Below are 12,254 nucleotides of genomic sequence, written 5' to 3'. Positions count from 1 at the left end.
GAATGTCTCATTTTAAAAAAAAATATCATAATCAATGCTAAGGGTGTGAAGAAAAATATAAATATAGAGTGAAACATACATTCAATATTTATTTGCGTATTCGAATAATAGAGTGTAGATTTTTTGCTCAAAAGAGAAGAAAAATAATACTTCCGTAGTATGAATCTTTAAAACATGTACATAAAAGTTTTTAAAAAACCCAAAAGAAAAGTAATGAAAAAAAAAAGGTGGAATTGATAGTAGCAATTGATTTAAAAAATATTAAAAGATGTGCTATTAATAGTAGGGCTAGTTAAAAAAGCAATCAAAAAGTTATGCCAATAGGAATTGAACCCAGGGCAACTCACAATTTCCAACAATCCCTAGGTACACTCCCATCAACCACTCCACCACAAGCTTTTGCTAATATAGTGCATGGGTTACAAAAGTTATATTCTTGAAAAGCTTCTCGGGCTATAGCCCGAGTAGCCAAGGCCCAGATCCGCCCCTGACTCAGTAGTAGAAACACATAAGAATGGTCAACGGAGGAGGGTATTGCACAATGACACGTAGAATTTAATTTTGTTTTTGGGTAGTATTTATAGATTTATACTAGTAGATGTTAAAAGTTGTCACTTCCTGATACAAACGAAATGTTATTGTTTGTCTTATTTCAGATGAAAAAGGTCTATCTGAAATAAGAATTTGCCTAATAAAAAAAACTCAACCTATTTGTACAAACGAGATGCTAATTAACCCGTTTTAATCTTAAAACAATATATTCGTCTTGAAAAAGAAAAATTAGAAAATCACTAAATACTTTGAAAACAAATTGTCTCACTTTTTTCTAATATATTCAAGGGGGGGAATGCATTGTTCATGCCCTTCTTATTACCCTTATCAACAATTGATTATCAACAATTCGACCACGGTAAAATTAATTAAATAATACTTCTTTCATTTCTTAGTCCACAGGGATGGGAGGAGTTCAATCCTCTATCATATTTTCATGTTCCATCCTTGTATCCCGCGAAAGTGAGGACAGAGGATCCTAACGTGTCCGAAAAACCTTGTTTACATAGTTGATAAGTCGGGTCTATATTCCAACCCTCCAGAAAGTTAAACTTTTCAACCACATATCAAGATTCCAGGACACTCATTTTCAAAAAAAAAAAAAAAAAAAAAAAAAAAAGATTCAAGGGCAATAATGTGATAATTTCGCATGGTTGCTCTTCATCTTGTCGTATCATGCTTAAAAATATCAACATTCTAATGCTCACATCAAATTCTAGACCGTGGTTAGGTGCGGTTTAGCCAAGCTTTAAAAGTGTTTTTGTAACTGAGAAAGTAGTAGCTAGGCGAAATAGGGTAAATAACAACCAAAACTTTTCCAAAAGAGTAACCGGTGAATAAAACCCTTTTAAAAAGGAAAACTAGTTTTGAAACCCGTGAAAAATCACGGGTCCTATACAAATTTCTTTTTTTATTAATACTACTTGTATAAAATATATTTTGATCTGAAAACATTGCAGACGATAAAATAGGATGTAAATAATGATATTGAACATAATAACACGGTAATATAAACAATAATAATAATAATAATAATAATAATAATAATAATAATAATAATAATAATATGAGATTAGTGGGGAATAGAGGCATTGTATTTGTCGTTAAAATGTGGGTCTTTGTAAAAGATACAAAAAAAAAAATCTAATCATGAGTAATTCTTCATCTCCTCTATTAACAACCTAGTAAATTAATGGGATTTAAGCATTTAATAGAGAGTTTTTTGAATGTATATGTTGAACGGATGACGCTGCTCATTGCTCTGATGATTCATGATTTATGCTAACTCGTAAATTCAGTAATGATTTGCATTCTCAGTTCATCATACTCAAATTAAATAGTCTAATTACATGTATATAGACATAAGTTGTTTATATAGAAATCAATGATTAATACTTATACATGGGTTATGTATTATGTAACTTCAAAATATTGGTGCTCCGGAGATTGAGGAGTTTCTTAACCGTCAATTTAACAACGATGGTCAAGTTTTTCTCCTTCAATAGCTAAAAGAAAAATAGCCTAACAAAGTGAATGGAGTAAGACTAATATAGTAATTGAATACATTGAATACGTGTGTCTCCATTTCAAATTTAATTATCATTTGATGTTTTTTTTTTCTCTTATAAGAATTATCCGTCAATGTTGTGTCGATATTATCACTACAACTAAAAGGCCAAGAATAACTAATACTCCCTCCTATTCCGAATAACTGTCCCATTTGCCATTTCCGTCTATTCACATAACTGTCCCATTTGCCATATTTGGACATGTTTTTTTTGACTTTCCTACCCTTGGCTCTTTTCTTTATTTACCACCCCAACCACCCCTAAACCATCATATTCAATACTTTTCATTATTTAACTCCTATATTCTTACCCCTATACAATACTTTTCATTATTTTAACTTCATTCCTTAATTTTCGTACCATTGTCCAAATGGGACAGTTATTCGGAATAGGAGGGAGTAGGCTAAAACCTTAGCATAATTATTGGAACAAAAATAGATAGGTTAATATCAATTAAAATGAACGACATAGAAATACATCCTCAATATGGTGATTACTCCATTCAAGAGCTTCAGATTTGATCATCTATATGAACACATCCTCCAACATCAACTATCATGTTAACTGATATTGAACTAATATCTGAAATAAAAAAAATGATAATTCTTAAATTGTTTTCTGTACTCACCAATTGTCATGTATTAATAATTAAAATAGGAAAATCTCCCAAAAAAAGAAATTCCAAGAAAAAAAATGAGAAACATCATGCTACCTCTTAAAAAATCCACATATTTGTCGACTGTCATTTGCACGTATTGATCTCCAAGTATGTCATGCTCCTGAAAATTCAATCAATTGTACAAATTAGTATTATGCCAAAATCAATTGTACACGAAATACAAAATTGCATAAGATATACCGAGTAGATGTAAAATATTATCAAATGAGTTTTGTATTAATAATTAAAATAGGAAAATCTCCCAAAAAAATTCCAAGAAAAAAAAATGAGAAACATCATCCTCTTAAAAAAAATCCACATATTTGTTGATTGTCATTTGCATGTATTGATCTCCAAGTATGTCATGTTGCTGAAAATTCAATCAATTGTACAAATTAGTATTATGCCAAAATCAATTATACACGAAATACAAAATTGCATAAGATATAGCGAGTATATTTAAAATATTATCAAATGAGTTTGACCAATATAGTAAAATCTTATCATGGAAAAGAGAACATGAGAAAAACAAATTAGTTGTAGGTTGATAAAAAATTATAATAAAAATGCATGTCTATTGTTGTGCTCATGGAATAAACATTATCATCTTAAGAAAAAAAGTAGTATTTAAGAAGTCAGAATATCATCAAAAGTTTTAAGGTAAACTAAAATATGAATCATTTGTCCTTCAAAAAAAAAAAATGAATCATTATAAAGAAACTTGAGAAATGAGTTATGGAGAAAGAAGATGAAAAGTATGTTTAAATGCTTGTGGTGAATTGAATAAAGTATTGAAGTGGAAGAAGATAAAAAGTTATTGTCTTTTTTAATTTTTTCTAATATTGTAATTGTAAGAATAAATATTATGGGACATAAAAGAAAATAATTATGATGATGAGACTTGTAATATGACTTCTTGAAATCATGTGGTTATATCACATGTCATTTAAAAATGCACTCAATGTTAGTTTTTTTATACTATTTATTATATAGATTTTAAAGAAACAAATAAATGTATACTTTAATTTTATGAGCTGTCTTAAAATGAAAAACTTTAGCCGATTCACTAACATCTATTTTCTCTTCCAAAAATTTCAATTAAAATGTGAAATATAATTGTAAATTATAAAACTTTTATGTGAATTTTGGTAAGTTACATCTTTTTTTGGTTTTTTTAGCTTATCAAATCTTAAATATATACATTTAATTTAAGAATATTAATGATGTCTTTTGATTTTCTTTAATTTTATGTTACACAATATGTAAAGACATTTTTGTAAGGACTTTTAGTAATCATTCATTTTTTTATAAGAATTATATCAAATAACCAATAATGTAATAATAATTAATAAATAATTAAATAATCAATAAAAATTAATAGAAATTAATGGGGTATAAAATACTAAATGTTAATGCCATGGGAAATTAAATTAAATGATTTAATCTAATCTGTTAACTATATTGTATAGATAAACTTAAGTATTTACAGAATTTGTTTGTAAATTACTTAAATTATATAAATATTTTCTTATCCATATATTTTATATTTTCCAAAACCTTACCCTTTACGTGAAATAATTTCATGAACTAAATACACGGTATTATTACCCTTTTAAAATTCCATTATTAGTGTTTAATTTCACTTAAGTATTTACAGAATTTGTTTATAAATTACTAAATTAAATAAATATTTTATTTTTCATATATTTTATATTTTCCTAAGAAAATATTTTATATGATCTTTAATACCCAATTGTCGATTAAGTAGTTCCATAAAACATCGTCTATATATAAAAAAGTTTTAGTAACAACAATAGTGATATGCCTTTCAAAAAAAAGTAATGAATTAGTGATAATACAATTTTTTTTTTCAACTTCATTTATTCATCTTCGTTCTTAATTTCATATGTATTCAGTTTTTTTTTATTTCGAATACATATAATACTACTCCATATAAAATATCTTGAAATTATTATCTTATAATTAATGCGTATTTTTTTATTATAGTTTTTTTTAGTTAATTAAATTTAAAGCTAATGGAATATGGATGGATTTTTAAAGGAAATAAGTATTTTAAATTAATGCAATATAATAATAAATTGGATAATCCATGTCATATTAGTTTGCCAAGTCACATTATTACGTGGCTTTTTTTCATCCCGTGTGGCATTGTCTACGTGGCATTTTTAAGCTAGCCTTTTAATAATATTTATAGATTTATTTTACACAAGCAACACCAAACAGTACCTTAATCAGGTCAACCGTCAACGTAAACGTCAACTATGCTATATTATCTCATAATATTTGCCAACTGTGAAGTAATACTCTTCTCTATGTTGAATCTCTCAAATGTTGCATTCTTTTTCCACAAATTCTCATTTGTGACGGCCGATATCCGTCACAACTCACAAGCTTGTGACGGATATACGACATAAGTGAGACATATTGTTCTTTTTTTGGCAGATTGCTTAGCCAACTTGCTTCATTCAAAGTTCATGTTTTTAATGTGTAAATGGATGAACTCAATACTTTCTAATAAAGCTCATAGTATTATTTAACATAAAGCTCGGATAATTTATCACAAATCTCAGATTGACAGATTCTACACCGTACAACTATACAACTGGTTGTATAGTCGATGAATTGTAAAAGTTGTCCCTTCCTAATACAAACGAAATGCCTATTGTCTCTCTTATTTCAGATGAAAAAGGTCTATTTGAAACAAGAATTTGCCTAGTAAAATAAACTTAACCTATCTGTACAAACAAGATGCTAATTGACCCGTTTAAATCTTAAGACAATATATATCCATCTTAAAAAAGACTAATTAAAAGATCACTAAATACTTTGAAAACAAATTGTCTCACTTTTTTCTAATATACAAGGGGGGAATGCATTGTTCATTGCCCTCTTGTTACCCTTATTAACAATTGATTATCAACAATTCGACCACGGTAAAATTAATTAAATAATACTTCTTTCATTTCTTAGTCCATCCGGATGGGAGGAGCCTCTATCATATTTTAATGTTCCATTCTTGTATCTTGCGAAAGTAAGGACAGAGGATCGTAACGTGTAAGTCGAGTCTACATTCCAACCCTCCCGCAAGTTAAACTTTTCAACCACATATCAAGATTCCAGGACAATCATTTTCAAAAAAACAAAAAAAAAAAGTTAGATTCAAGGGGGGAAAAAAAGGAATATTCAAGGGCAATAATGTGATAATTTCGCATGGTTGCTCTTCATCTTGTCGTATCATGCTTAAAAATATCAACATTCTAATGCTCACATCAAATTCTAGACAGTGTTTAGGTGCGGTTTAACCAAGCTTTAAAAGTGTTTTTGTAACTGAAAACGTAGTAACTTGGCGAAATAGGGTAAATAACAACCAAAACTTTTCCAAAAGAGTAACCGGTGAATAAACCCCTTTTAAAAAGGAAAAATTATTTTACACAAGCAACGCCAAACAGTACCTTAATCAGGTCAACGTCAACGTCAACGTCAACTATGCTATATTATCTCATAATATTGCGCCAATTGTGAAGTAATACTCTTCTCTATGTTGAATCTCTCAAATGTTGCATTCTTTTTCCACAAATTCTCATTTGTGACGGCCGATATCCGTCACAACTCACAAGCTTGTGACGGATATATACAACATAAGTGAGACATATTGTTCTTTTTTTGGCCGATTGCTGAGCCAACTTGCTTCATTCTTTGCTGAACTTTCGCCGTGTTTTTTACTTAAATTCTGACATTTAAATGCAACAAAGAATGCTCATAGTTCATACCAAGTACCAACTAATAACTAACTCTTCTCTTCCTGAAATCATTAATCCAAATTAAAAACCCATTAAGCATGGGATACCAAAAACATTTCCTAACCTTTCTCATTAGTTTGGTGCTGACACGATTAATCACGGGTTCTGAAGCACTGGAATCACTTGTTATCGCGTCACATTGTACCTCAGAGTGTGGAGGCATTACCATTCCTTACCCATTTGGTATAGAAGAGGGGTGTTACTATAAAGATAAAGATGAACCGAGTCTTTATCCCTCAATGAAAATCACATGTAATCATACTTTCAGTCCTCCCCGACCAATTCACGGTACAGACATCCAAATACTAAACATTTCCCTACAAGAGGGCGAAGTTAGTTTCAATAACGAAGTATCATACCAGTGCGACAAGCCATATTGGTTTTCATATAATTCGATAAACACAAACACATTTACGATATCCAGCAGCAAAAACAAGTTTGTGGCAACAGGGTGTGATACCTATGCCTGGTTTAAAGGAAAACGTTATGGCAAGAACTACTCCACAGGATGCATGACAACCTGCAACGAAATAGACGATGTTTTGGTCAACGGCAACATATGTAATGGGGTTGGTTGTTGTGAAGCTTCCGTACCCGATGGCGTAACCAACATAAGAATCAATGCATACAGTTTTGAAAACCATACACTGGTTACGTCTAACCCTTGTAGTGTGGCGTACATTGTGGCGAATGATGCCTTCTATTTTTCCCCACAGAATTTGACTCAAAATTTGAGTTATTATTTGAATGAGCAGCCTTCAGCTCCTATCATATACAATTGGGGAATCGGAACCAAAAATTGTTCGGAAGCTGAAAAAGAAGGAAGTCGGTTCTTGTGTAAGAGCAACACAAATTGCATCACCTTGACGCATGAACAAGATGGTCTAGACGGATATCGTTGCAACTGCAGTGAAGGGTATTCAGGAAATCCATATCTTCCACAAGGCTGCCAAGGTAACAAAGTCAAGTCATTCTTATGTTTTATTGTTGATTAATTATCTCCAAAGAATTCTTGAAAACTTTGAATCTCTCATAGTTGAACTTTCTTATCTTTTGCTGTTATTTTTATGTGTTAGTTATTTCATTTACATTAAAAGCTCCATCCTACGATCCTAGGAGAGGTAACTGATCCTGTACATAGGTCCTAGGCGCGCTTCTATCCACTTAAAAAATTGTAAAATTTGAATAATAGTACAAAGCCTTGATGCTACGACCCAATTTTATACAGGTCATAGATTATACAACTAATTGTAGTATAACGGTTGTGTAGTTTTTGAGTTTAAAATAAAGTTTGCGGGTTTTGTTTTAAAGATTATAAGTTTTTACTATCAATTTTTTGAACTCAGACATTTAAACATTAAGCTAAAAAAATTACATATAGCTCAAAAAATATGCATATAAAAATTCATGTAAATTTGAGCTTTGACCGTCAAAAAATTGAAATGTAACTTATAGACTTTAAAAACTCATAAAATATACACGTAAACTCAGTTGTTAAAAATTGTAAAATTTGAATAATAGTACAAAGCCTTGATGCTACGACCCAATTTTATACCGGTCATAGATTATACAACTAGTTGTAGTATAACGGTTGTGTAGTTTCTGAGTTGTATTATTATAATAAAGTTTGCAAATTTTGTTTTAAAGATTATGAGTTTTACTATCAAGTTTTTGAACTCGGACACTTGAATATTAAGCTAAAAAATTATATATTGCTCAAAAAATGTAATTTTGAGTTTTGACCATCAAAAAATTGGAATGTAACTTATAGACTTTAAAAACTCATAAAAAATACACGTAAACTTAGTTGTTAAAAGGGGTATGATTTGATACATCAAATGTGTGTTCCTTTTTTTTCGATTTTATAGTACTCCGTAGTAATATGGTAACTTTTCTTATTCATAATTATCTTAAAAGTAATTTCCATGCATAAGTCTAGCTCCATCGCTACCTCCTCAAGGCTGCCAATGTAACAATTTCATGGCTCTACCATCTAAGTTGTTGTGTGTTGCTTACCTTCTGTATTAACCATTTTCAATTTAATTTCTTTTGCTGCTTATAGTACAGTAGTTTATAAGCAGGTCGTTTAATTAACTTTTAGTCAAAGTTTAAAGAACATAAAATTTTACGGAGTACTAAAATATTCAAATTACTTAAATTTCACAAAATGTTGCGGAGTATTTGTCTATAAAATCATTCATAGATGTCTTAAAAAGTTTACTGTCGAACGTGGTTATTGACAAACTCTATTATTCTATAGTCACACAACATTACATATACTGATATGTATCAAAATCTCGTGCCTAGATCGGGATAGGTGGATGGTGTTAGAAACCCATATAAAGATATTACTAATCACCAGTCACAAAACTGCTATATCAATGGCAAACAATAGCGGGACTTTGGCCCTTAGAATTTTGTTGACCGTATGCTGTATTTCATCCAGTGCATTATGATAATTTGTTAACAAGAAGCTGTGGTTTATTTAGTTTAAAATAACTTTGTTGTGATATCAAATAATATGACCTGTTTTATGTAACTAAATCTGTTCAGATATCAATGAATGCAAGAGAGAAAATGATTGTGAGAGACCAGAATACTGTACCAACACTGACGGAAGCTATTATTGCCAATGCCCAAAGGGTTACCATGGAAACGGCACACAAACTGATCGCTGCATCTCTTCTTCAAAGACTTGGCTCACACCAGTAATCATCACTGCAGGTAAAATAAAAGTAAAATTAAAAAACTACTTCACAAAACAAAACAAAAAGGGTAAAGAATTAAAACATTTAATGTTTGTCTTGCAGGTATTGGTGGAAGTATTATAATTTTGCTTGTTGTTGGCTTTCTCTTGCATTGGAGAAAAGGGGAAAGACGAATCAAGAAGCTACGAGAAAGCTTCTTCCGTCAAAATGGGGGTTTAATTTTACATCAAAAACTCTCTAGGATGGATGCTCTAAAGATTTTTACAGCACAAGATTTGGAAAATGCAACTGACAAATACAATGAAATGAAAATAATCGGAAGAGGCGGTTATGGAATTGTTTACAAGGGAATTATAGCAAATAATCAACTAGTTGCGATCAAAAGGTCCCTTAAGGTGGATCCTGGCCAAGTTGAGCAGTTCATTAATGAAATTCTGATACTTTCACAAATCAACAACAGAAATGTAGTCAGATTACTAGGTTGCTGTCTCGAGACAGAAGTACCGTTGCTGGTTTATGAGTATATCAACAATGGCACATTATATGATCACTTGAACGATGAAGCAAAGGCGCCCCTTTTCACATGGAATATCCGTCTAAGGATAGCATCAGAAGTTGCTGAAGTGTTATCATATCTACATACCACAATTTCAACCCCAATCATCCATAGAGATATGAAGTCAATGAATATACTCTTAGATGAATGCTATACGGCTAAGGTTGCAGATTTTGGCGCTTCAAGATTGGTTCCTGTGGACCAAGAACAACTAGCCACAATGGTGCTAGGAACATTGGGCTATTTGGATCCTGAATATATGCAAACGAGTGAATTAACAGAAAAAAGTGATGTTTATAGCTTTGGAGTTGTGTTGGTGGAGTTATTAACTAGCAAAAAGGCGCTATCTTATCAAAGGCCTGAAGTTGAGCGATGCCTTGCTATGCACTTCCTTCTTAAGATGAAAGAAGACCGACTGTTTGACATCATTGATAAAAACATCGCAAACAGTCAAGGAGACATTGAGCAAATAAAGAAAGTGGCTAATCTAGCTAAATGGTGTTTGTTCTTGAAAGGAGAGGATAGGCCAACCATGAAGGAAGTCGCGACGGAGCTAGAAGGAATCAAAAGAATGAATAAGCATCCTTGGCAGGACGCTAAGTTGTCCTTTGATCAGGAAAATGATTGTGAGTATCTTCTTCGAGGAATCCCAAAAGACGATGATGGAAACAGTGGTAGTTACTCTGGTAAGGACTCGGATTTGTATAAGCGTCCTGGTTTCATTTCCTCACTAGGTGGTGGAAGGTAGTTATGTTGTTGGATTCAGTAAAGAGTCGGTCAAATAACTTATTTTCTATTTCTAGAAAAGGTTGCACGCGAATAATTCTTCCCTATTTCTGTAAGGCTGTTTTCAGTATATGAACCAACGCGCTTATTGGTTTTGTTTCTATGCCTAATGTCCATTAATATAAGAACACTTTTGCTACAATGCAGTAGATTACTAAATATGCAGCTTATTTGTAGACCATGGTTAATCTAACATCAGTGTAGTAGTTGTTTAAAACCTAAAGACGTACTCCATGTGTCTCATCTGATTCTTTACGTTTTTATTGATTTGTAAGAAGAATTTTAATCAAACGTAAAGAACCAGTTGAGAAAGAGGAACTATGAATGACTCGGGTAGGCAAGATGAAAGCTCCACAGGTATCCAATTTGCGGTAGCAAACAAGACAGCAATACGTCAGAATGTCATACTTTCTGCCCAGAAACCATTAATACTTAAAATCGCAATTTTTCTAGTTAAGCAACAAGCAATCACATTTAATAACCTAAATCAAGGGAATTTCAACCTAAAACTTCATCGTCTCTTAAAGAAGATAATAAGCCGAAAGCCCTCTTTGAGATGAAAAACTAACAGCTACCAAAAAATTGCAGACAGTGCTATACAACATACTTGTCGAGACTACAGAGACAATCAAACACTCAACAGAATGTTTTGAGATTAATAATCAATTACTCCGCCCGTCCCAATCATTTGTTTCCGTTTGATTAAAGTACCCCTCACAAAGAATATAAAAGATAAACAAATGATTGGGACAAAGGGAGCAATACAATAGGAAATAGGAACAGATTACACTGCACCTGTGTAACTGTAAACTTGAAGCTCGGGAAATCAGCCCAAAACGAGTCGGCCGTCAAATCGAATTAACTGTACAAATCGAAAAACTGTTTTCAGATAATCGCCCCATATTTGAACAATATATGAAATCAAAAACATGAAATCAAGCAAAATTGAGCTTTAATCAAACGTATAGCAAACAAATTGTACAGTTTTTTATAATCAGTACAATAATTGTGCCTTTAACATCAGTACATGAAACATTATCAGTGGAAGCTGTCCAGGTATTAGGGTTTAAGACAAAGAAAAGCGATGCGGAACGGAACGGTTTGCATGCGCAGTAATTCTTGTATAAAACGGTTTGCATGCGCAGTAATTCTTCCGAATCATTTATTTATATAATTTAATGAAAGCTAAACAAATGATTTGACCGGAAACGGAGTAATTATTAAATGTTGTTTTAAAGTAATGCAATTTACGCCTCGTAAAACCGTCTAACACAAGAATGCATAATCAAACAAAATTACAAATGAGAACTGAGAAGCACAACGATGGATCATCAATTACAAAATAAATTCAACAAATTTAAACTTTTAATCAAAAGTTAGGAAATCAAAATTAAGGGAAGAAGAGAAACGAATGATCGAAATCTAACCTAGATGATGCGTATGTAGCTTCAAATGCAAGGGAATTGAAGAGGGGGACACAAATGAGAGAAGAGAGCTTTGAAGAAAACGTTAATGGAGGTAATTTGGTTAGCGCCTAGGTGCATTTTGCTCTTTAGCGGGATTCCGGTACCCGTTGGAATCAGCTCGGTCAAAGTTCGGGCCAAC

The 12,254-nt window shown here is 31.7% G+C and overlaps 1 protein-coding gene and 1 long non-coding RNA gene across 2 annotated transcripts in view; one reads left to right on the top strand and one right to left on the bottom strand.

Moving 5' to 3' along the window:
• Window positions 1-6,398: 6,398 nt before the first annotated feature.
• On the top strand, window positions 6,399-10,791 carry LOC141656878 (wall-associated receptor kinase 5-like). The gene is made up of 3 exons (XM_074463974.1): window positions 6,399-7,553; window positions 9,153-9,323; window positions 9,410-10,791. Exons 1-3 carry the CDS (start codon window positions 6,638-6,640, stop codon window positions 10,609-10,611), a joined length of 2,289 nt encoding a protein of 762 aa, XP_074320075.1. The 5' UTR covers window positions 6,399-6,637; the 3' UTR covers window positions 10,612-10,791.
• Window positions 6,905-12,254, bottom strand: part of LOC141656880 (uncharacterized) — a 220,630-nt gene continuing 215,280 nt past the window's right edge. Inside the window, exons 2-5 of the long non-coding RNA XR_012548598.1 lie at window positions 12,077-12,254; window positions 11,445-11,511; window positions 9,205-9,317; window positions 6,905-7,545 (exon numbers count right to left, since the gene is read on the bottom strand). This is a non-coding gene — a long non-coding RNA (uncharacterized LOC141656880). The remainder of the gene's footprint in view (window positions 7,546-9,204; window positions 9,318-11,444; window positions 11,512-12,076) is intronic.

This window comes from Silene latifolia, chromosome 5 (assembly GCF_048544455.1).
Source record: "Silene latifolia isolate original U9 population chromosome 5, ASM4854445v1, whole genome shotgun sequence".
NCBI classification, from domain to species: Eukaryota; Viridiplantae; Streptophyta; class Magnoliopsida; order Caryophyllales; family Caryophyllaceae; genus Silene; species Silene latifolia.
This window is presented reverse-complemented; position numbering and strand designations above follow the sequence as displayed.